We start from the raw sequence: 25647 nt of genomic DNA, 5'->3' as shown, positions 1-25647 counted from the left end.
AATAGGGACATATCAATCGTTTGTGCTTTCACCAATATATTGGCAAGTGGCAGTACTAAACAATAGGACACTAGCCTAGGCCTACAATAGCCTATTGCAGTAAAATCTGAGAATACCATATATATTGGCTATATCCCATAATTCCCACAATATTACAAAATCAGTCCATAACTTTTGGAACATGTAACTAATCTTTGCTTCAGGAAAAATCAAAATCAACCACAAAGTCACATTTAGTAAAAGTCTTTATTATTATTTCCACTAACTTTCAGGGCTTGAAAAATTGAATAAGCCCATTTATAATGCACTACTCACTGTGAACAAAGATCACTTCAAGGTAAGGCAGTTATATCAATCTATTTGTCGTGGTTGGTTTACTACAAAGATAGAAAAATGGTGTCTGTAGTAATTTCATCATTAAACAAGAAAGATAAAAATGTCCATCATTCCTTTGTCAAATGTTGCTTGTACATTTTTATTGGAATTTTCGGTCTCTCATCTTGCACACCCTCAGCATTGAATTTAAGGCACTGCTGTTATCGGGCATAAACTCAACTGGTGCACCTGGGACTGAATTGACACGGGAGTCAGAAACGAGGTGGGGAAGCTGAACACGGCCTCGTACGTACTGCTGAGAGGGAAGGTTTCAGCGCACGGCGATATTCTTTCCTGACTGCAGGGGGCAGTAGTAGTCAGAGTTACAGACGGGAGGAGCTCAGATTCGAGCTGAAGCAGCTGACCCATGAAGCTGAAGTTTGGGGAGATGAGTGGCCTTCGTTGCTTGATGAAATCGAAGGCCTCTTCCAGCTGAAGCCCTTTGGTTTTCATCATATAGGCCATGCATATGGTGGGAGATCTGGAGATGCCCGCTTCGCAGTGAACCAGCACTTTCCCCCCAGATTTTCCAATACAGTCTGAAAGACAAAACAATCACAGCAATTACTTAATTTTCTTCTTTAGACAAAAGAATGAATATGTGCTTTATATTTGGTGGTAACCTTTCTGAAAAAACAGCTCATGTACGATGATACTAAAAATAACATTGATATGGTAAATGGGGGATTGGATTCCTGCCTTGATCAAAGAATGGCCTCCGTCTTAATCAGGACAAGACACTTCACTTAAACCTTTGCCATATTTTCACAATATTAGTATTATCATTGTTGAGGAGTAAGTCATAGGGTGGTGATGTAGATATTCTTAATTTCAGATAATGATTCAGCCATAGTGAGCCCATCTGTCCACTTTATACATTTAAGTCAACGCTTTTTTCAGCATTTTGTTCACATTTGGCATATTGATTATTCTCTAGAGAAAATGAACACAACGAAGCATCAACCACGGATGTTAGAACACGTGGGTATTAGTAAATGTTGAATACCCGTTTGTGTTAATACCCATTAATTACTCCCCATGCTTGATGGTTTTTACTTGTATGTACGTAGTACTGTATGTATGCATTTTCTTTTTTGTATGTACATGCTTTAAAAAATCTGATGCCTCTTGGACAGATTTTTGACCCAAGATTCTTTATCTCAATGAGACATTCCTATTTCACCAGAAAATCACCAGTGACACAAGAATATAATTTTTATTTTATATTATTTAATAAAAGGATGTGGGTGGCAGAAGAAGGAGGCAATGTCTTCTTGAATAAAATATGTAATGTTTTAAAATTTGTATGTATTATAGCACACCAGCACTGCTGCCAATCAGTGCTACTGACAGATCTACTCCCCTGCGCCTGAGGCATAATTTTCCATTACAAGGCCTCCTCTGTGTGTGTTTCCACTGCGTTTCCACCTACAATGGAATCCTGACGCACCTCTCAGCTGTGGATGAAACAGCTTGTGGGCTTTCTGTGCCACGCTATTAGTCTGAGCAAATGAGGTTGTTGATGTTTTTATTCTGACTATGTTTTTGTAAATGGCCTGAGCTCTGCACAACTTCAGCAGATAAACAGCTGCTTCCGTGCCTATCACTAACTGGGACAACTCATTGACTTCAGCTATGCCTGAGCAATGAGGCTAAAAGCTAGTAGCAGCTTCATTGTGTGTCTTTTAAAGGTGGAAGGGCGAGACTCCATTTTGAACGATGGCAATTAAACATATCCACTTCAGGCTTTTTGGAAGACAGGTGCCAAGAAATATTAGCATTTCCCTTACAAATATATATCATTTATTTATTTATTTTTTAAGCCTGCTAAAATTAGTATATCATTCTTTAATTGACTGCTGGCAGATAAAGAAATCTGTTTAATTTTCATTCCATCAACCCCCATAGAAAATACTTGTCACGGTACTAATTTAGCATATAAGTTGCATTTACAATAAATGTATTCAGATCAAGTTATGTATTTATTTGACAGAAAGTAGCACTGTTAATTGAACAATGTGTACTACCAATTATTCACTTACAGTACATTTTCTGTCATACTGTTGAACTACTGGTGAATTGTAGAACATTTAAAGTTTCTGTAAAAAGCATACCCTAATCCTGTAGCCCCACAATAAATAATAAATAAATAAATAAATAGCACAATAAATATCTTCCCGCTGGAATGTTTCCAAAACTAAGATTGATTGCATTCGACAGTTGGGTGTGTGTCCTCCCAAGGCCTTCTGTTCCTAATCCCTCGAAGGCTAATGTCGTCGCTGAGAAAGCGCTTACCGATAAAATCGACGGCCTCCTGGAAGTGGGAGCTGATGTCAGTGCGGTGGCTGTCCTCCACGGGGATCCATTTGTACCGAAAGTGGCCTCTGGAGTGCTGCGTGTCTCTGCGGGAGATGTTGAGCAAGGCCGTGATCTGAAGGTCACTGAGATAGTCCTCCCTGGAAGCGTGGTAGGCACTGCCGAGGTACAGGAAGGGCAGGATCTCTACGGGTTTTCCCTAGGAACAAAAAACTAAAGTTTAGCAACAACAAATTGGCAAAAGGGCTGTGTTATATTTCATCTCTTATGTGAAAAGATGCACAAACCTACATGAAAACAACAATATATCACTGTTGAAAGTTAGTCTGTTTTTTTTATTTTCTTTTGTAGCAGCTGGATAGATATACAGATATAGATTATAGTCTTTGATAGATATTTGACTGGTCACGCCACTGCGGAGCAGTCTTAGTGACTCGATTTAACCGCGGTAGTTCTCCAAATCTGGTACCACTTTTTTTAACAGCACTCTAAATACCTCAGAGAAAAAAATGTCACAAATGTTGCAACTGCACATGTAATGGATTATATCAGAGTTCACATGTAAATAGCAGACCGGTAAATGTGAACGACCTCGTTATCAAATTCAACACTTCCATGACGAAGAAATGAATAATGCCTCAGCATTGATCTCACTATTTGTAAAGAGATACAGCTGTGACTGATAGATTTCACCATATGAAATGACTCACTCTGATATGGCATCAGGCTCTCAACTGCTATACTGAGCTAACCCCCAGAGAAACAATTGTAGCTTGTCCACAGCTTACGTCATACGGATTTCGGAGACTGGCCTAGACAGCCCTGGTAAGCCACTAAGTATTAGTCCATTTATAATCCTGCATATTCGCTTCCTGTGTGAATTCAGAATTAGTGGGTCTACATGGTGCCATCGCATACACTCACTACAGTGACTCACTAATATGTTATGGATGGTCTGTTAAATTTTACATTGACCCATTAAAATGCTGAGGCCAAGACGAAACACATGTATTTATTAATATGTTTAAGCAAGATGTAGGCCTTAGTCATCACCTAGTGCATCAGTGTAAAATGGCAGTTGTGGTGTATTCATATACAGTACGTTGTAAATATTTGGACAGTGAGACAATTTTTGTTGTTATGGCTCTGTACTGGCACAGTGGATTGTAAATGAAACAAAGAATATGAGGTTAAAGTACAGGCTGTCAGATTTGTGTGCATTCACATCCATATTAAGTGAACCATATTGGAATTGTAGCCCTTATAGAGAGTCCTCCCATTTTGAGGAACCAAAAGTACCTGGACAATTGGCTGCTCAGCTGTTTCTAGGCCAGCTGTGTGTTAGTCATCACTATTTAATGCACAAAAATTCCAATATTAGGTCTAGAGCTGTTTAAAGGTGTGGCATTTGCATTTGGAGTCTGTTGCTGTTGTCTCTCAACATGAGAGGTCATGTGACCATCAGAAAAGCAGACCATCAGGAGCCTGAAAACTGAGCCTAAATCAGTCATAGACATCGTCATAGACATAGCCAAAACATTGGGTGTGTCAAAATGTTTGTTACATTGCTAAGAAGCAAGAATACACTAGTGAGCTCACAAATAGCAAACAATCTGACAGACCACGGAAGACCACAGTAGTGGATGACCAAATAAAACTTTTAGCTGTGAAGAAAAACCTTTTTTCAACGGTTGAACAGATCAAGAACACTCTCCAGGATGTAGGACTAGATGTGTCAAAGACTAAAACAAAGAGAAGACTACACCAGCATAACAGAAGGTTTACTGCAAGATGTAAACCAATGATAAGCTTCAAAAACAGAAGTTGGAGTTTACTAAAGCAAAACAGTACATAAAAATAAATGTACTACAACTGACTCCCCCACAATCTTTACTAAATAGTTTTGATCATTGGATACCCATAAATTAAAGCTGACAGTCTGCGCTTTAACCTCGCGGTCATTGTTCTATTTCAAATCCAACGTGCAGTTCAGAGCCAAAAAAAAATGTGCCACTGTCCAAATACATACAGACTACACTGTAGCTTTTTTGAGGAATTAGATGGATATTAATACAGCGTGACACATGAATGTGACAGAATGGAGAATGGGCTCTTCCTGTTAGCTCGGTTCCTCCTGAGATTTCTTCCACCAGGAAGTTTTTTTCTCACCATTGTTTCACATTTTATTTCTTCCCACTCGGGAGTTTTATTTTTTGACCTCACTAGTGGATTTTTGTTGGGGAGGGTTCTGGCTGTGTGTTACCAAATTTTCCTTTAAAGCATCCTGTTTACATTGTCTCTGTAAAAAGTGTGATATAAATACAATTGGATCAAACTGAATAACTGTACACCAAATTAGTTCTGTATTTCTTAATCCATGTTTATGTAGCAAATACCCACAGACAGATGACCTTTATATCCTTGCCCTCATTAGAGGAGAGAGTCCCTGAGAATATTCAAATCCTATTTATAGTAACTGGGATTTTTAGTAGGCATATAATGATTGCACAAGAAATCAAATGCAAAGGATTTCCTGTGAGGTAGTTATGTAAATTAGAGCAGTAAACACTCTATTTTTAGCCTTCAGTGTGAAGCAAGCCCAAGCAATTTGGGCTTTTCAGGCAGCTATTAACACACGAGGCAGAAAAACATACTTGTGCAATAATGATCAGGTACTTGTTTTTGATTGCTTTTCATTATGAACAAGTGCTCACGTTTGAATGAGGCTCACCAGTTGACAGCTATCACCTTTATTTGATTGATACATCAAATGTACCAACCTCTTTAGTTTGAAGGAAAAATGGTATTTAAAAGTTAATAGCTACTAGTATACTCTCAGAATAAAAAATGATACCAAAAGGAGAGAAAAGGAGCTCATTCTGAATGTGGGCTGAGACTGGGAGTGAGTTACCCTTTCCCCGTACATACCTGATCGTAATCGGGTTTGTGGTATGAGACCAGCTTCTGCATCTCAGTTTCGCCCTGTGGGATAGTTTTTCGCTCAGTGCAAAGCTCGGGGTACTGAGAATGGAAGTATTCATATCCGCCTGTCAAGAAAAAAAGTATATGTATGTATCATGTGTAAAAATCAGATATAATATATGTTATACTTTCATTATACTTTTAATAACCAAGCAAGCCTGAATAATCAGAGGAAAATATCACTTCAAACAACAGTACACATGTAACAGATGTCATATGCACTCCCATAGTGGGTATAGAAAATACATGATTGCCTATAATGTGAAGCAGTGATATACTGAAGACATGCCTATTATATTATATACTACATCTGTGTCTTAAAGAAATTGGACATTTGATAGGTTTTCTATCTAGTGAGTTGTTTATATAATGTGTTTGTCACACGCTATGTTTTTAACACTGAAATTCAGCACATTTCTGTAACTATGTTCCAATTTATCATTCTCAATATGGCTGGCATTTTGTGGCATAGATGCCAAATAAATTAACTTTCAATGTGCAATACCTCTGTAGTATCTTGAATAATATTGTGGTGTGCTTCAATTATTTTTTAAGCATTTTTGTCATCATTACACTTTACACATTACACAATTGTTCTGATAACATATAGCGTAGAAGGCAACATAATACATTGTGTGTCGATATAATAATAGGTATTTTTATTATTATTGATTTATATTATCCTTTTCTCAGACTCTGGTCACCATATTGAAACTTTTAAGAGGATAGTATGTTAAAAGTATTTGACTTTTTTGGATGTGTTTTGGATGATGAAAACATGTTGCAGTCACGATATCTTCAAATATATTTTGTATTTAATTTTAATTGAATGCCCCAGAATGTATACAGCTCAGGGAAGCCAAAAAGTGCAGTAATGTCCTTGTTTGAGGATACAGGGTCTCAGTGGGTTAAAAGAGAGAATATGTGTCTATATATAAAGTGTTTCACTTATATCTGTTGTGTTATTTTTAGGCAAAATGGTTGGCAGCACAATTATCGGTCTACCAAACTGGAGCTGTGAGAAAGAATGTTGCATTTCCACAGACCATGGCTTAATGTTCAACAATAATGTAATGAATGATCCCATGGCTGCTTACAACACATTTACAGAAACTCACTTTATTTCAATATTTCAAGAGTACAGACAAAACATTCATACAGTTGCATTATTGGTTGTGACATTTCTTACAGCTTGATGTCAATTGCTTGAAATTCCTTTTATCAACCAAATAATAATAATAATAATAATGTTTTTTTTTGTTTAGTTTTTTTCCCCCATATGAGCTCTCAGCTACTTCTGATTGTTATTTCCCCATTTATTCCGTTGCATGTCAGCTTGTGCCCTGATCACCTTGAAAGAAGTGAAGTTGTTTAGCTTAATGTTAGTATCTATGTTTAAATCATGATCAGGACGTGATAGTCTTCACGTACTTGCTCTGTGACCTTAATCAACAGGACAAAATGGCAATATTGATGTCAGTCGTTTTAGCGAACCAAAGAAAAGACATGGCAAAAATGAATGTTTTTTAGCTTCTCTGCGCAAACATATTATAAACAACGTGTTTCTTCATAAAGGACTGAAATTATTAATTGGATTTAAATGCAGATAAATATTGTTAACCAACAAAGACGAATCGAATTCTCAACAGAGTGAGCTATGAGACATTGTTCTGTCCAATGCCCATGCCTGTTCAATATACTTATAAACAAGTATATTCAATGACATAAATCCGTTTTCGGAAATAATTGTTCGTCCTTAATGTCCTTACCTTACACATTGGCCTACAGATAGGCTTACTTTAATTAATAATACATCGTTTAAGGAAAGACTGCTACAGATTCAAATTAATCCAGTGTGTTTACATTTTTCCAGTTAAACACAGAGGAAGAAACCAAACCGTTAACCTGCGTACTAGCGACTGAGTGATGACTTATTAAGGTCTGACTAATTTACACTGAATTCGACGTTGCTGCGCGATTTTAGTTAATCTCGAAATACCACGTCGCATCTCGCAATACATATGGGTAGAGCAGTGTATTTTTCTCATGAAATTGCTACAAGACCAAATGTAGGCCTAACTAGATTAGAAAAACACGCATAGAATTTTATTTTAACTGTTAGCATTACAGAGAAATAGCCTAGCTTACTTAATACAGTATTTACATTTAAAGAGCCATTACGCACACAATAGTTACACTGTCCTGTCACAAAAATAGCGAGTTGACCACTTGAGACCAAAGTACAGTTATAAGTATCAGCTTTCTTATTCATTATTTACAACTTGAATCCCAAATTATTAAAAACATCATGCAGCATTAGCCACAATAACGATATCATACGCTTATACGCTTGTATAAACTCGGTTGGATTGTCAACACAGTTGTCTCAATTAAATTTGTCATTCTGTGTCTTACCTTTCAGAAAACAGATTTTAGGTCCACTTGCTAGATGTGCGAATGTACTGATAACAATCTGGGCAATACTGTCCTTTTTTACTTTTTGCCAATGGAGCGTACTGTTGTCCAAAGCCACAACAGTCGAGATGCTACCGTCTCGAAGCCGAGACTGGGATTTCTCGTCCGGTGTAATATATTTTAGAGGCACTGGACCACCTCGAGATCTCCGGAGAATAACCGAGTTCAAGTTTGCATTGACGGAGCCTTTTATGCTTGAGTCCAAGAAAGAAAAATACGGTCGGCAATCCACTATGAGACAGTTTCCACATTCTTTCCTTATTATTTTCTTAAGACGTCTGCTGTCTATGCTTAAAACCTTCATGCTGCTTGTCATGAGAAACGTTCACTGGGATATATGTTAGCCTAGTGAAAGCGAATAAATGGTATTCAGAATTGAATCACACCAACGACGCGGAGTTTACAACGAATAGATAGTGATAGTGACTCCTCCGTGCGTCGTTGCTTACGTTTCCTCTGTGGGATTCCACCGAAACTACTTTATATGAATGAACGACCGGATTGTGGCGTCACGAGCCAAATATGGACACCGGCTCTGTACGATTTAGATAGGACCGCCCATATTGTTGCGTGTTGTTGTGTCTCTTTATTCAGCGGAGGAGATGAATCTGTAAGTGATGTAAACATAAGCTACAGTACGTTACGCTGTAGTTATTTTCTATATTTGCATATTTCCATTGCCGAAATATATCCGTATTATCAACGTAAAGTAGTTGGAATTATTGTAAATATGTGATTTATAGATTGGCACTAGAGTTCACTTCTAATCCTTCATGCATGACTTTATATAATATTATAACTGGCTACAATAAGAACAACAATAAGGAAACCCTTCTTAACAGGGATGCAACTGATGTGAACTTTGGTCTGTTCCCATTATTAGCCTCTGTTCTGTTAATGTGGTCTGTCATAATCTGATAATGAGGCAATAGGCTTTGCCTACATGATGCATTGCACTTTGAGTCAGCTACAAGACTGTAGGGGAGACCGGAAATGGTTGGGGGGAATGTTTCAGGTCAAAAAGTAACATTTCAACTGATTGATGTTCTTTTTCTATACTTCTATGCGATTAATTCATCTGCAAACAATTATCAACATTGAAAACTATGAAAGGAGGGCTATCATTTATATACGTTTTTCTTTTGTGAGGCTACAACATGTGGTCAGTAGCTACAATTCCAGCAAAAATGCACTGTTGGGGATACTTGTGACATTTACTTTGGGGTTGGTTGTCACATGTAATTTTTAATGTCAAATTTTTTGTGACAAGTGACAGGTTGTCTTTGTGAGTTTATAACTTTTTCTCCTAGTAATGCAAGAGGATAAAAGGTATACATACTATTACCTAAGACTTAAACGGTTGCACTAGTGTTGAAATGACTATTATACAACGTGCAGGCAACCATCTCCGGTCTCCACTGTATGCCTTTTAAACCAGCCGTTTATTTATAATGCGAAAGATCAAGTCGCAGGTGGCATGTGTTTTCTTCTTCTGGTGTGTTGTACAGGAAACCACTTCTTCTGGCAGGTTTTGCATTTGGAAGGATTGAGAGACAGACATGTGGGCGGGGTTGTGTCTGTGACATCACAGAAGGGTGGGCTGATGTTGCACACATTTTCCACTGGCCTCTCGTGGAAGGGAGCATCAGTTCCAACACGTCATATAGCTACATCACCAGTGTTAAATTTTAACTGAGGTCATTAAAACAAACTACCAACCTTTCCGCCCATCACTCTTATTTACATTTAAAGTAAAGTTGCGTAAATACAATGTATTCTGTATGACAAGGTGGCAAAAATTGCATTTCAATCATTTCGCTGATGTGGAGAACATCAACCTGCTGAAAGAAACTGCTCAAGTTAGGTTTTGAAACAGCTGGTCGCTGGTTGACCAGTTAGACCTGTTCCATACTTAACATGGTTTGACCAGCTCCAGCTATGTTTTAGTTTTTTTTTAGTTTTTTTTTTACAATCAATAATCTCACAAGCTTGTGCTCAATTTTCAAAATCTTAGACACAACACTCAAAATGGTGAGCACTCAATTGTAACACCCATTTGCCTGTTCAAAACATGCATTGTGCAATGATATTTTTGAAGAAATCTTGCACTTCCAAACTCATTGGTTCAAATTCCTAATTTTTCATGAAATACTCTACTAAATTGTTTAGTTCGCCTACACAAAAGATGCCTATTGATTCATTGTTTATAATACTTTACTATCGCATGAAAAAATACTTACATGTTTCAATATCTTTTTGTGGTTCTAAATAAAGAGAATAGTGGAAACAATAGAAGAGAGTGGAATCATAAATAGAAAAATCAGAATACTGTAAAAAATATTTATAAAATTATTACATGCTGTGGGTTTGTTTCACAGTTGTTTTACAACTGCAAACAAACTTTTTAGAACTTTCCACAGTCAGCACAAGAGCACTGTGTGGAGCCTGATTTCAAAAAATCAGGCTTAACCACCAAAAACTATACATTTCTACAGTCCAATATGAAAATCACCAACAGAAAATGGAGCACTGACCGTAATGCCACTGGTTGTTAGTGTTTTTTAGATCATTTTTTAGATTGACACAAACAATTCTAGTGCTGGTCAACCTGCAAGTTTAGCAATTGTAAAACAAACTGTAATCATAGCAACAAAATTATAGGTACAAAGTGAGAAAAAATCCTGAACTGCAGTAAAAGACACTGTCCTCTACAAGGACAATCCCCCCACCTCTAAGACAAGAAACAAGGCCACCTCTCTGAAGGAGTACTTGTCGTCTGCCATTCCATTGACCACCTCTTCCTCCTCTTCCTCCTCCTCCTCTCACTGCTTGATTCTTGATTCTAACATGGATCCTCTGACTGCTCCATGTTGTCACTATGTTGTTGCAGGTGCATACACATCCTTACTCCTGCTCGTAACACTATGTAAACTCAATCATCAGTCATTTGACCACCAGCTCAAACGTGCATGTCAAAAAAGGTTGAAAACCCCAGTGATGGAGGATGGTGATGCAATATTACATTAAATGATAATATGGTAAAATTGATCCAGTTCCGAAGTAATTGGTGTCAATCAATTTATGTATCCTAAAACATTCATGATCTAAACATGGAATGTTGTTGGAAGTAATCTGTTTCCATAAAACTATGTTTTAGGAGTAATGTTACAGTTACTTATCATTTTGAGTAGTTGGATACATTGGTAGTTAGATGCATTGTAATGAATGAAAAGACAGTATTTTCAAATGTAATGTGTGTATTTCATTTTGAAATGCTAATACTTTGAAAGTTAAATTGAATCACTGTGAACAAGTGATTTGGTTCAGTGATCAAGTGATTTTTGGTTTATGTATATTGTATCAAAGCAATTGAAAAAAGTGTTTAGCCAAACTTATACCATTATCCCCAAAAGAAAATATCTAAAATGACATGGTCGAGTCTGAAGAGGTGGGTCTTGATCAAGGCTTTACAGTCAAACCCAGAAAAAAATACATTTGACTCCAAATTATTCAACTGAAATGTATATAAAGTGAATCCACTTTTATCATTCCCAAACAATTACCATTTAATGTGTAATCATTGAAGGTTAGTGTTTTACAATAAAAATATTATGCAGTGCTTATACAAACAAAAGTATTGCATTATATTCCATTGCAATCTATGTGTCTGAAGCATTTTTACAGGGAACTTAAACACTATACAGGCAACTGCACAATTTTCCCATGTATAAATTCAGCCAAATATTCACCAACCAATGAGTGATGAGAACAGGTAGTTCAACAGTAATAGCTTGGCCGTTTACATTGAACTCTTTTCTTACCACACTTTACTTTAACTGACATCTTTGGATAAAACCATAAGCAAGCAAGTCACAAGCAAGCAAGATCAACAGGAATCCTTGTGCGCTTCTGTGCACCATACATGCTAATTGAGTCCATGTTTTAACCATTGAGTATTTACTGATTAACCGCAGAAATGTTGAGTATTTCCTACATCAAAGATAGCAGTTAAGGTTCCAAATGACCTGTATTAGTGGTGGTTCATTTGGTCTTAATGTAAAAGTAAAGATGGCAAAAACATGTCACTGAAATCAAATGTACTTTAAAAATAACTTGTTCTCAACCCACTGACCTGCTGTTATGAAATAATGAAACGGTAGGACTAATCTCTCAGGAATTCACTGCAATTTACACAGTGTGATTTAGGTCATGGGCTAGATGGGACTTAACATACATCATCCCACATAACACTCCCTCTTTAACTATTTATTTAGTTTATTCATAATTCACATAACACTGAAAACAATAGTGTTATTGTATTGTAAATCTTTTTAATTAAACACTCTAGTGTTTTTGCAGAATAGCTTACATTATCTGCAGAGATCAATTGCTGGATGTGGTGATCTTTTGAATATTTATATACAATTCCCTTATTCACTCAATGCCAAAACCAGAGTATAAATTGGACTAATTCGCAGTATTAGTCATGAACTAAAATGATTATTTAAGTAAGAGAGTCCTGCTAATGCTGGCTCCAATATACAGTTGACATGGAAGCCATTTTCAGCTTTGCCAGTAGCTGGTAGCTGGATATTTCTCTCGTTTTCAGAATACAACATTGTCCTGCCACACCACTTGTTTAGAGTGTTTCTTTTCTTTTTTCTTTTTAAAGATATTTTTTCGGCCCTTTTCAGCTTTATTGGACAGCATAGTATAGAGAGACAGGAAGAATGGGAGCGAGAGAGAGGGAAAGACATGCAACAAAAATGTCAGACGGTCGGATTCGAACCGCCGATGTCACGGCTCGCAATGAGCATGCGGTCAGTGCTCTACAGGCTGCGCCACCAAGACACCCATGTTTGTTTTCTTAAAGCAAAAGCAGCAAAACAAAAATAAGTGTAATGTAGCCACAGCACTTCCATATCTGCAGTGTTCACGCAGTGCAACACTGTAATAGAAGTTACGCCATCAGTAAACGGCACTCCACTCACACACAGGAAGTGAGCTCTAGGACACGCTGGCCCCAGCAGTGGAGAGGCCTCAGCTGACTGAGCATGTGGTTTCCGTGTCGACCGGCAGTCCTTCCTGTTCTCAGCATTCCGGCGTACCGCGTCAGGCCTTCCTACTTCCTCAAGGACAGGAAAGCTGGCCTCCCCCACAGTTTTAGAGGTTTCACAAAGAACACAAAAAAACCCTCATATTTTGGATGTATGAGCTGATGTTCAGCAGTGAATCAATGCACACTTCCAGCAAATGTTGGAGGCTAAAATATCCAGTCATATAAAGAATGAACAAATAAAATCCATTGTGAGTGTTGAATAAATAAAGTCGAAACGCCCAAAGATGAAAATTATGAAAATTTTGCCAATGTGTTATCATGGTAGTAACCTTTCACACGCTATACTGATTGAAGGCACTACAAGGAAATGCTTGAGACTTTAGTTTCATCTGAACTGCAAAACAGAAGTGCAAATCTTTTGTGAAAGCAGGTAGTAAACCCGTTTCTATTTAACCCTCATATTATGTACCGAATTTATGACATACTTTTTTTTATGACAAAAATCCGTGAGGAACATCTGCATGGGGAAGTACCACCAGAAATAATCCTCCAGAAAGAGTTAAAAAATAAATGTATGTATACTTTCTTACATTTTATATAGATCCAGAGCGTAAGGCTAACCCCACACAACACATTTGGATGCAATGTTTTACAGGGCTTTTACAGGAAAATATCCAATTATGTCACAATAATTTCATGTTTACCATTTAATACCAGCAAATAAAAAATGAGAAAAAGCATGCAGTGTAACGATTTTTAAAAAGTGAGATGTGAAACACTTAATGGGGTCAAAAAGTCCCCAAACATAACATGAAGGCTTAAACGTGCCTAAAGACTATACTATACAATCGCTCCAAAGTGTTCATGTGCGGGTATGGCAAGGTACAGCTTTTTCTGTGTGTGATGTAGTGCAACACGAGAGGGAAAGAAGTGTATAGCGATTGAGTGGGAGGAGACGGATCCCCTGGACCATACCCCGGCCTCTCTCTCAGGAGCTGGGGTTGAATTATTGAAGGGGTGTGTTCAGGGTGTGTTTGCTCAGAGCATCAAAACTGAGTCATCGCCCTCTCGTCCTTAACCACTTGATTTGCACGTACTTGAGAGAACAGATAACAGGTGATTGGCTGGGTCAGATATCACAATAACCTGCAGCCATTTTGTTGTCACTCGTGCTCACATTAAGCACAGAAGGGAGGGGAGCTCAAAAATAATATGCAAAAACAACAACTAAAATAATATGCAAACCCCCCCCCCCAAAGAAAACAGAAACAACACTCCCAAAAAACAACTCCCAGGCAAATAAAGGAATGTTCATTTGCAGCAGCAGCACTTTAAAGATAGATTGGCTGAAATTAACTTTATTAATAAACAGGATACATTCACATTTTAAAATGTATAATTAAAAAGATCTGAAATTACAAGGCAGCCCCAAAGCTGAGAGGGAAGCTATACTCAACCGTGTCCACAAGTGCCCAGAAATCTCTGGATAAGACCGTCTGCTAATTGCCATGTAATGTAATGTGTCCTCACGACCAGGCAGATTTCACCAGCAGTGAACAATCACTTCCTCAACCCGCTTACTCACTCCCCACCTACAGGCTCTGCAGATTTATTTCATAAAACAGAAACAGCACACGAGGAAGTGATTAGTAGATTTTTATTTGTAAAACTTGAAACATTAAAAATTGAAAAATTAAATTCAGTAAAATACTATTGTGCTATGCCAATAATCTTAATGTCAATACTGCTACTGCTACTGCTACTGCTACTAATACTAATACTAATACTAGTGCTACTACTGATATTATTACTACTGCTGCTGCTACTGCAGAATAATGAACCAACACACCTATGTGATTTGAATGAGGTGTGAATCAGCAAGCGGGAGCGGGTGTGTGTTGCGTGTGACGTGGTGAGAGACTCGTGACGCACAGCCATTTGCACAGGATGCAATGCGCGTCCGCTTATTTCCACAGCTCACAAGTGCCCAGAAATGATTAGCAGCATCAGTGACTCACATCACACACCAGTCTTTCAGCTCTGAGCTCCAGAGGAGTACAACCCTTCACTTTAGGACAGGCCCCCAACCAAGAATGAGCTCCTGTCCTTCAGCATGTTCTAATTCCAGCTCGATGGGTGAATGTCTCATGGGAGTAAACCAGCTACAAAGAAAGAGAGGCACTTTCCAACGCATTTCTCTCATGTGCTTCCAGCATGCCTTGAGTGGAAGTTTACGTTCTTTCTGAAAACGTAGCTACACCATTGGAAATGTCAGGTCTTTACAGACAGAGTGCAGCAACAGCAAACAAGCTATAGTCAGTGACAAACAGGCAGCAATGTCCCAAGTGCGTTTTATCTTGAACTGTAACTGTAATTTTCCAGACGTAACCACCATTATGGAAAAAGTAGGATGAATTTCTGCCTGGCAGGAGAAAGTGACGTCACATTACGGTCCCGATGCGCGAGCAGTTACGTCAGACAGCTCGCTGTTTCCAGGCAATCTACCGGCGGACTCTGCACGACTGCGATTCACAATGGCGGGCTACAAAAGGTCCACATTTTCCCCTGGCTGTCGGAAGACAAGATGACACAAAACCCACTCCATATGGGGCCATATCTGCCGGTCCCACGTAGGATAATGACTGATGGGCATTGTGACAGAAAGGACCCTCACTGAACAGCCTTAATGGAACCGGCAGTGGTGCAACAGAACCCTCTTACACAAGTGATAGAGTCATTCATACGTGTTATGCCGCTTGTCTTTTAATCAGGGTGACCTGACCTCTACATCCTGCAGGTTACACACAGAAGGTGTGGGTGGTGAAATTGCAACTGCCCAGCAAACCTTTCCTTTTCTTAGAACATAGTATGTATCTAATGATGTTACAATGGGGATAATGGGTCATTTGACCTATCTTGACAATTTTCAGAGCAGGTGAAAATAGCCCCTGGGCAGAGCAATGTTGTTGTGAAAGCAATGTTTAATTCAGTCCTTCTCAGAATATCAAGTAAAGGATGCCATTTTTAGATGACCCAGGCAGGGAACCAGGCCAGGCCTATAATGCTGGGTCCTGTATGAAAATCCATCTCTAATGGATTATATAATCGAAACGTGTATATTTGTTATCATAATATAATATCAAAGGACCTTATTTGCATAGCACCTTCCATACAGCTAAGTAATAATAAAAAAAGAACAGAACAATTTGCTCTCCACTTTGGTGGGTCCCAACATGTGTGTTTATATAATTGTTCAGGTAGGCTACTGTGTTCCTAACCCTAACCAAACCCTAATTTGAAATGTGGAACCTAATTCTAGCCCTCGGAGCTTGCTAATATCAGATTTTACAATTAAAATTGATGAAAAAAAAAAAAAAAAAGAGAACACGTCAAATAAAATATTGTGGATTGAAATGCAAAATGTGTCGATTGAATGTATTTTGAAAACAGCATTGCAATGAAAATATATTCATATACTGTATGTGGCTATAATGTTACATCCAACTACTGAAAAACATTGGCCCATTCAAAATCAAAGACAAACCCATGTCCTGGCCTTTTCTGTAGCTCCACAACCATGAACCTGCATCAACCTAAACACTTACCGTTTTCCTAACCCCAACCATAGCCAAACCCTAATTTAAACTGCAATACCTAATTCCAGTTCTAAGAGCTCGCAAAAATATCAGATTGTTCAATAAAACTTAATGAAAAACAACTGAAATAATAAAATAAAAACAAAATACTAAATAATGTTTTTTTATTTAATTTATTTTGAAAGCAGCATTCCAATTAAAAACATTGAAGAAAAAAAATGAATAGATCGATTTGCTATAACTATATTCTATTAAATGTTGAATGATGAATGTAGATCATGTGAAATATTGATTGATAATTGGTATCAATTTCGGTTTTGATATCAGGAATTCAGGTCATGTGATGTTATTAATTGGACACTTACACATCCAGTGTAGATGCCAAAACTCGTCTTTGTACACAGTGTTTTCAGAAAAAATATTGTGAGTTCTGACTTTTTTCTTTTTGTATTATTCAGTAACATTTCAACACCCAACAGATACAAATAGTATTGTTAATATGTAGGCTGTCCTGACCCTGTCAGCGCCAACTGTTGATGGGAGTCTCAGAGTGACATGTTATTGGCCGGAGGGTCACCCAGGAAAGGAGGCCATTGGTCTGTGAGGTTCGCCCGGTTTCATCAGGCAAGAACGACTCTGACCAATGGGGTACCCGCAGTGTGTAGCAAGCAGGAGGACACAGCCATTTTGGATGACACAGCCTTCAGCCTACCAAGAGCAACAGAATCAGGGACAGGCCCACAAATATTATTGGACATTCCAATTTTTAGTATTCTTCACAAATTATTAGCAACATGTGATATAAAATAGGCTTAAGTGAGGCATACAACAGACAGCCAAAGAAGATAGTGTGTGAGCTTGAAACGAGGAGGAGAGTATGAATGTAGACTGAGGCTCCTCGAAAGGGACAGATGACACACCCTGTCACACGGCAAACAGAAAGAGTGAGTCACTCCCTTTGACACCAGTGTGAACCACTGTCTGCTGTGTGGTTAGCGACAGTAACCACAAGAGCACACATGACCCATGCGCATCAAGTGTCACGACAGAGGGCTAACAGCCAATAACGGCAATGTCAGTCGTGAAACTGCCAAACTCAGAATCTGATTTTAGTTGAGAATGTGTAGGTGCAGTTATTGTCTAGACAGCAAATGGTCTTTTTATCATCAAGATATTTCAATCGTGCTGAAAAATATAAAACAAACTGATGGCAAGGGTGTTGGACACTACAAACTAGACGAGACTGAAAAAACAGTAATATCAGCATATTAAAGTAAAAGTGCCATGGCTTCATTTTTTGATTATTACATTTATCCTTTGTGGATATTTTGTTGGCATGATCGTGTTCACATGATTTTGTCATCATTTCAGTAATCATTTCTGTTTTCAGTTCCCAGTTCTTGCTCCAAACTCATCAAGATGACTCTAAATGGGAAAGATTCTAAACTCTTCATCTTTGTGTTATGCTTTATGATTCACACACAGCTTCCTTGGGCCTTTGAATAAAAATATATTTAAAAAAAACAATAATGTGTCTGTCTGTTCCTCTTTAAAAAAGGAGAGCCAATAATATTGTGTACCCTTAAATCCCTTAGTTTGTCACTTCAATTCTTGGATATCCGAACTTGTATTTTTCATTCAAATGACTGATTTTCTTGCATTGACTACTTATAAAACTGGGTCTTGGGCACCGAGCTTGAAATCTAACACTGCACATGTTCTATCAGGTCTTGCATAATGAATGAATTTTAAAAATACTGGCCCAACATTTTACGTATGCATTTAAATAATTTACGGTCAACATCTCGATATGAATCTCAGAATTTACAGCCCATTTAGAAGTGTGGTTTTACAAGTTATAATTCCACAATTTCCAAGTAAACACTAATGCCCTTATTATGTTAAAGCACTAGCTCCCCCTCATGGATTTATCTTAAAGGTTGCTTAAAAAGGAAATGCGTGTTTCTGAATCCATTATCTGATCCAGGATCAGGACAGAACCTAATCCGTGTACAAAGAGTTATCGAATAAAATCGTCCACTGATTCAGAAACAGCCGTTATGTAAAATACAAAAAGAAACAAATTATGCAGTCCATATAACATTAAAGGATAACGTAAGAAATCAATCTCGCGAGAGGCTTGCACGTTAAGCGAGAATTCATCCGGGGTGAAGAAAAGACGATAAATTAGCTACTGAAAACCAAACTGGGAAAGAACAAAGTCGAAATATATAGCTTCATATTTGGTAATAAATTTAACAACTTCGAATACATAAAGGTACGTCCAATACTAATCGTTTATCGAACATTGCATGTGCACTAAAATATGAAAAGTGTGTTTGTAAGATAAATTAAGTAAGGTTTTCTATGGTTGGCTAATGACAGAAGGCCTGTAGCCTAGTTAGCTAGCTAGCTATATTACTAGAAAACTTACCCTGATCATGTCAGTCGTTCTGTCTCCAAAAGCAGATGGCCAGCTAATCTGGCCTCAATCAGGAAATGACATATGTATCGTAAACTAGCGAGCAAACAAGCTGACGTTTGCTCCCTCGCAGTTCCACACGCCGTTTACCTTGGTAATCAGCTGGCTAGATTGCTTGCATGATTAGCTTACACTGCTGCTGATCCGCAGTGCTCTCCGCTGATTGTGCTCATGGCTTCCAATTGGAAATTGCAAATGCATCAATAGGTAATTGCCGCTAATAACTAGTTCGCTAATTACATCGAGAATCAATTGAGATGAAGTCAGCCCCTGTTATTTTGGATATCGTTGTTAGGCAACCAGTGTTTGGCTTTCAGCTTGTGACACTGTTTAGCTTCAGCACTGTGAAGTCCATGAATTAGCTACTTGGCTCTGTAACATTAGCTTAACGAGAAACGCTGGCGCAATATTTGAAAACTGTTGTGTAACAATGCAAATCTGACACTACCTGAGATCAGCTAACATTATTCCGTCGTGATTCTGTTGTAACGTAACTTACAGTAACATCATAACCACTGCGCACTGCTTCCGGAGGCGTTTCTGAAAAGTCTTGCTCATTGTGTTTGCGATCAGCGATCCGTGACTGACTTTCTGAGTTTGTGAAGTAACTTAGTCTGCCTATAAATACTGTAACGGTAAGGAACCGTGTGCTGATGTGAGACGAAGCTGTCCTTGAAAGCCCTGAGCTGTCCTTGAAAGCCCTGAGCAATTTGTGTTTGCAGATGTCGGATGATCTAATGAAACAGTTATCCAGCTACAAAGCCCAGCTGCAGCAAGTGGAAGCGGCGTTATCCTCCGACCAAGAAAATGAGGACCTGCTCAAACTGCAGAAAGACTTGCAGGTAAGATGCTACAGATATCGCCAAACGGATCATTACATTACAGTCATTTAGCAGATGCTCTTATCCACAGTGATTTTAGCTTGCATTCTTTTCATATGCGCTCCGTTTACACCGCTGCATATTTAGCTGTTCTGCTTAGGGACCTTTCTCAAGGGCACAATGGCAGTGCCTCGGCTGGGAATCTAACCTACAAGCAAGCCCTGTTCCCTAACCGTTATGCTACATCACCGCCATTGCCGCATAATTTTTAATGCTTGGTCTATTGAAAACATTTTAAGGAAATGGCAATCTATTCACAACCAAACTGTAGCTGCATTACTACTGTGTGACATATGGCAACACTGGTCTCTACAGGGGCCCAGTCTATAAAGATGCTCGCCTCAAGTGCAGACTACGGTCTTGTAGCCTAGATCGATTAACTAGCACTGTTACTAGCAGACGAAGACCTGGGTCATGTCCGAAACAGCTGACTTGCCTACTATTTAATGTACACGTTCCATACAAGTTGTAAAGAATGTGTATACAATATGTCAGCTGTTTCAGACACATTGTACACCTTTCCAGTGTTTTATTTTAGGTCCTGATATCCATATCCGTTGTGTGGTTTTAAGTACCAAAAACAATCTCTTTCCAGTTTTAAAGGTACAATAGGTAATTTCGGACTTATAATTGTCAGGAGAGGAATAGCAGCAACAAACACCTTCAAACCACAACACTGTTTAATCCCTCTCCCTTCTCTGTTAACGCTGAGTTGAAACGCTGGCTTTGGCAATTAGAACCAATTTTCAGCTTGAATTATTTTCCATTTATACAATGTTGTACAGAGTGTCAGGCCATCAACTTTATATTTTGAAACAATTTACCTTTAAATGTCCATTCTAGAGTGCCTCTCGTGAGCATTACCAAGAAAAGGTTGTTTTAGTGGATGTGTCTTTATATATCAATAAACCTCTGTTCTGATCGGCTGGGTAGCTCTAAGGAACTGAACTGCGTCTGTGCTGAGTGCTTTGATTTCTTCAGGCTACAAGTTGGGCCGTGCTGAAGGCAGCAATATGCAAATTAGTGTATAGTTGTGATGTTACAAATTCCAAACGGCTCATTTAAAAGCACAGCTTCTTAATACTTAATAAATTGTGTGGATTTATTTGGTGACTGTGCATTTTGATACCTTCACAGTGTTTTTAGAGCATGTTCAACTCCTTATTAAATGTAATTTTCCCGCAATATGGGACCTTTAAAAGTTTGAATACGATCCTTGTTGAATAACCACGGACGCGGCGTGGCGGCGTTTATCTTGCAGGAAGTCATCGAGCTGACGAAGGACCTCCTGTCGAGCCAGCCCTCGGTGGCCCCCGCCAGCTCGGACAGCTCTGCCGCGGCCCCCCCGAGCCACTCGTGGAAAGTGGGGAACCGCTGCATGTCGGTGTGGAACGAGGACGGACAGTAAGTGTGCTTCATCTCATTCCTGTCTGCTCAGTCTCCCCGCAATAGTAAGAAGGCTATTGTTTCCTGAGCAGTAGCTCGCGTTGCGCTGTGGTTTAATTTAGAGGCAAAGTGTTTTAGCCTAAAATGGCCTCAGTTCATTGAAATTTCAAAAGCAAAATGTAAAGATCATGGAGTTTTTCCCCAATATTAAAACAAATAGAAATTGGCCCTTCAATTGACTCCACCACTGCCTTTCATTTAATTTTTTTTTAGAATTTTTGCATTAGTATTAATGGCCTAAAAACTGTGACACTTGAAAAGCTAAATGTAAACTAAAGGTTGTGGAGTTATAATATTTCAGATAATTTATTTGCCCTGAAATTCATGTTGCTTGTCTGCTCTTATAAGGACTACACCACTGCTTTTTAAAAAGTGGATACATGCATACAGTTTTAACTGAAGAGCTTGCCATGTTTATATATTTGCATACATGGCGATTGCAGAAGGAATATCTCTCTTACTATTGTGTTGTGTAGGGCCTGTATGCCAAACCTGTACTCACCTGCTTACAGACGTGATTGATTGGCAGGTTGTATGAAGCCGAGATCGAGGAGATCGACGAGGAGAACGGCACGGCGGCCATCACCTTCATGGGTTACGGCAACGCGGAGGTCGTCCCCCTGCCCAACCTCAAGCCCGTGGAGGAGGGCAAGCGCTCGGACGAGGACGGGAGCAAGTCCAAATCCAGGTGAGAGGACCTTTCACTTTGAGTTTCACAAAGCTGAGTCTAACCCTTTTACTGAGTCTCACAAAGCTAAACCTAACCCTTTCACTGAGTCTCACAATGCTGAGCCTAGCCCTAATCATGAACTTAACCCATTCACTGAGTTTCACAAAGCTGAGCCTAACTTTAATCCTGAACCTAACCCTTTCACTACGAGTCTCACAAAGCTGAGCCTAGCCCTAATCCTGAACCTAACCCTTTCACTGAATTTCACAAAGCTGACACTAACCCTGGTCCTGAACCTAACCCTTTCACTGAGTTTCACAAAGCTGAGCCTAGCCCTAATTCTGAACTTGACCCTTTCACTGAGTCTCACAAAGCTCACCCTAACCCTTTCACTGCGTCTCACAAAGCTGAGCCTAACCCTAACCCGAATCCTTAACCTAACCCATTCACTGAGTCTCACAAAGCTCACCCTAACCCTGACCTAACCCTTTCACTGAGTCTCACAAAGTCTCACAAAAGCGAACCCTAACCCTAGTCCTGAAACTAACCCAAACCCTAGGAGTCTCCATGTGCTGGCTGGCCACAGACCTGACCCTAAGGCTAAATCTAGTCCTAAACCAAATCTTTTTCCTTCGAGTCCCCATGCGCTGGCTGGCCACAGACCTGACCAAACACTAACCCTGAGGATGATTGCAGTAGTTGGTGTAGTGAGAGGGAACTGCTCTAAATGTGTGTCTACAGGAAGGAGCAGATCGCAGAACAGAGGGAGTATAAGAAGAAGAAAGCCCAGAAGAAGGTGCAGAGGATGAAGGAGCTTGAACAGGAGCGGGAGGACCAGAAATCAAAATGGCAGCAGTTTAACAACAAAGCGTACTCGAAGAACAAGAAAGGACAGGTCCGAGCTCCGCCTACACTGCACCGAGCACTCCCCAATCCCTGCCTCCCCTGCAATCTTTCATTTGATACACAATGACTTGACAAACTGGGAGCTTGCTAATGTATAAATCATTTTATCATGCTGGTCAACAATAATCTCCAAACTGTGGGAAAACTCTGCCTTGCCTGATGGGGCTAGTGGCCATAGCCAGAACTGGCACAATCCGGGTTCAATACCAGACTATGTTGGGCATTCATGCAACTTGACATCATGGCACCTAGTAGCTGCACTTTGTGAAACTTGTTGGACATTGACTTTTCCTATATAGTTTCAGTTCTAGCATAGTATCGTTAGCTGCTAAGACATGCGTGTAGCCAGGTCAGGACTGGGTCACAAAGCCTTTGGGCCACAGTTGGTTCTCTCAAATTCACTGGTTGTACAGTAGCAAAACAGTGGCAGATAAGCAAAGCGAACAGTCACCAGCCATGTTTACGGCTATTATGTATGGAATTGAATAAAAAAAAAAAAACATTTTTAGCCCTATTTAGCAATACGCGTTATACTCTTATACATTTTCACCCCCACTTTCAGGTGGCACAGAGCAGTGGTACACTATGAAGACTTAAACATTGTGAAAACAACGTTTTCTCCTTCCTCTTTCAGGTAAAGAGAAGCATATTTGCATCGCCAGAGAGCGTGAATGGAAAGGTTGGCGTGGGAACGTGTGGAATCGCAGACAAGCCCATGACACAGTACCAGGACACATCCAAATACAACGTTCGGCATTTGATGCCACAATAGCAGCTATTTATTTATCTTTTTTGTTTCATTTTTTTAGCTGATAATGTTTTGATGTACTCGTTGGGTTGTATTAGCAGGGTCACAACTTGCCAAGCTGTGTGTTTCTATGAAATAGTTCTCTAAAGGGGGAAAATAATAAAGAATTGCTTACGCACTTAAGAATCAACTTTTGGTACTTTGAGTTGTGCTGGCATTTTAAAGCTGCAGTCCCCACGTAGCATAAATTCAACACAGTTAAAAACAAAAAGCTACACCAGTTCTATATTTGATAGTAGTGTTCAGACTTATTAAACATAACAGCCTGGTCTCTGTAAAATGCCCAAAGATGAGAAAAGCAATGCAAATAATTGAATTCAGACCTGAATTCTTTACGATCGTTGTTCTCCTGGTACATCTCATTATAGTTTCATTTAAATTATGATATTTAAAATGTGATCGGCTTCAGTGTGAAACAGGTCTGTGTTATCCTCCTAACTGCCAGTAGACAGTCTTTAATATTATTGCAGTGATGTTCATTTGCTTCCTGTGGACTTAGGTCAAGGTGTTTTTGTGTCTACTAGGAGAAGAGAAAAGACAAAACACAACATAAGAATTCAGTAAGATTAGCTTTGCTTAAATGGCACGAAGGACGATCCTATGTAGAAATGAAAAGGGAATGCGTTATTTTGGACATACCAAGAGCTCTGTATCCAACTCGGAAGGGCCACTGGTTTAGTGCATGCTTGGTAGGTTTAAGGAAACATTTCCTGTGGGATTCATTTTGAAAGACAGACTTGGTTTGATCTGGAAACTTCTGTTGCAGTTGATTGTAAATGTTGCATTATAATAGCACATTAAAGTGCTGCCATTTTGGATCATTTTGAATGCCTTTTAAAGTCACCTTGTCCCGTTTTTGATTTTAATATATATATATTTATTTATTTATTTTATTTTTTTGTACCACAATGCTGTTCTGAAATCCTGTAAATGGAGTCGTTTTATATTGTCGTTACCTCTGCCCATCTGTGCAAGAACCACATTTTCAGGCTGAAGCTAATCATGTAGTTATTGTCGAAATGTTTGTTTCTGATGTGAGAAGATGAAACTGGAGTTTAAGTATTTTCATTTTTTTATGTTTTGTTATTTTCTTTCTGTGGGGGATGTGAAGGGGTACCTGCAAAATAAGCTTACGTTAAAGCAAACCTGCTTTTGCAGGACTGTGATTTTTACTAAATTAATGTCGCTTTTCAGTTTTGTACATTTACCTTTTATGAAATAAATGTTATGGCATAACATCCATGAATTTTGGCGTCCGTCATGTTTCTAGTGGTGCAAGAACATTGCCGTTAATCATGCGAGACGTCTTGGTCCCATAATTCCAGGTATACACCTTCCAGTCAACTGAACACACTTCCAGTTTGGAGCCCATCTTCAGCCATGGTTGACTTAAGCACTGTAAACCACTGGTGTACAAACCAGGGCTGTGACTACCATTGAGAACACTTAAGGTCATGTCCACTCGTTTTTTTTCCTCTCTTGTTCCCCCCGCCGCCTCCTCGTCCACTTTCAAAGCCTACATTTATTTTCAATTCAAGTTGCAATTCAGGGGAATGAAGAGGCTTAAATGTGAGGCAATATTAAGTATCTGGAATGAACCAGGAGTACAATCCACACCTCTCATATCCAACTATGGCAGCTAATCATAGTG

General features: G+C 39.0%; 2 protein-coding genes across 4 annotated transcripts; one reads left to right on the top strand and one right to left on the bottom strand.

Moving 5' to 3' along the window:
* Window positions 1–227: 227 nt before the first annotated feature.
* Window positions 228–19438, bottom strand: LOC133118554 (dual specificity protein phosphatase 5-like). Of its 2 annotated transcripts, none has more exons than XM_061228653.1 (4): window positions 19238–19438; window positions 5620–5738; window positions 2671–2890; window positions 228–914 (listed from the first exon to the last, which is right to left on the bottom strand). In XM_061228653.1, the coding sequence occupies exons 2-4, from the start codon at window positions 5659–5661 to the stop codon at window positions 523–525; spliced, it is 654 nt and encodes a 217-aa protein (XP_061084637.1). In that variant the 5' UTR covers window positions 5662–5738; window positions 19238–19438; the 3' UTR covers window positions 228–522. The 2 variants fall into 2 exon arrangements, with proteins under 2 accessions (XP_061084637.1, XP_061084636.1); XM_061228652.1 differs by lacking the exon at window positions 19238–19438 and adding an exon at window positions 8089–8591.
* Window positions 18943–25242, top strand: smndc1 (survival motor neuron domain containing 1). 2 transcript variants are annotated; one of them, XM_061228654.1, is made up of 6 exons: window positions 18943–19081; window positions 20008–20127; window positions 21428–21570; window positions 22142–22300; window positions 23024–23177; window positions 23823–25242. In XM_061228654.1, the coding sequence occupies exons 2-6, from the start codon at window positions 20008–20010 to the stop codon at window positions 23958–23960; spliced, it is 714 nt and encodes a 237-aa protein (XP_061084638.1). In that variant the 5' UTR covers window positions 18943–19081; the 3' UTR covers window positions 23961–25242. The 2 variants fall into 2 exon arrangements, with proteins under 2 accessions (XP_061084638.1, XP_061084639.1); XM_061228655.1 differs by lacking the exon at window positions 18943–19081 and adding an exon at window positions 19613–19920.
* Window positions 25243–25647: the final 405 nt, after the last annotated feature.

The sequence above is a fragment of the Conger conger genome, chromosome 18, assembly GCF_963514075.1.
Source record: "Conger conger chromosome 18, fConCon1.1, whole genome shotgun sequence".
Lineage (NCBI taxonomy): Eukaryota > Metazoa > Chordata > Actinopteri > Anguilliformes > Congridae > Conger > Conger conger.
Note: the sequence above shows the minus strand (reverse complement) of the source record. Positions and strands in the feature narration are given on the sequence as shown.

Coding starts and splice junctions, on each gene's coding strand:
- smndc1 (XM_061228654.1), top strand. CDS start 20,008: ATGTCGGATGATCTAATGAAACAGTTATCCAGCTACAAAGCCCAGCTG. Junction 22,301..23,023: donor GGGAGCAAGTCCAAATCCAG/GTGAGAGGACCT, acceptor GTGTGTCTACAG/GAAGGAGCAGATCGCAGAAC. Junction 23,178..23,822: donor CGAAGAACAAGAAAGGACAG/GTCCGAGCTCCG, acceptor TTCCTCTTTCAG/GTAAAGAGAAGCATATTTGC.
- LOC133118554 (XM_061228652.1), bottom strand. CDS start 8,464: ATGACAAGCAGCATGAAGGTTTTAAGCATAGACAGCAGACGTCTTAAG. Junction 2,891..5,619: donor ACAAACCCGATTACGATCAG/GTATGTACGGGG, acceptor TTTTGTTCCTAG/GGAAAACCCGTAGAGATCCT. Junction 915..2,670: donor GGAGGCCGTCGATTTTATCG/GTAAGCGCTTTC, acceptor TTTGTCTTTCAG/ACTGTATTGGAAAATCTGGG.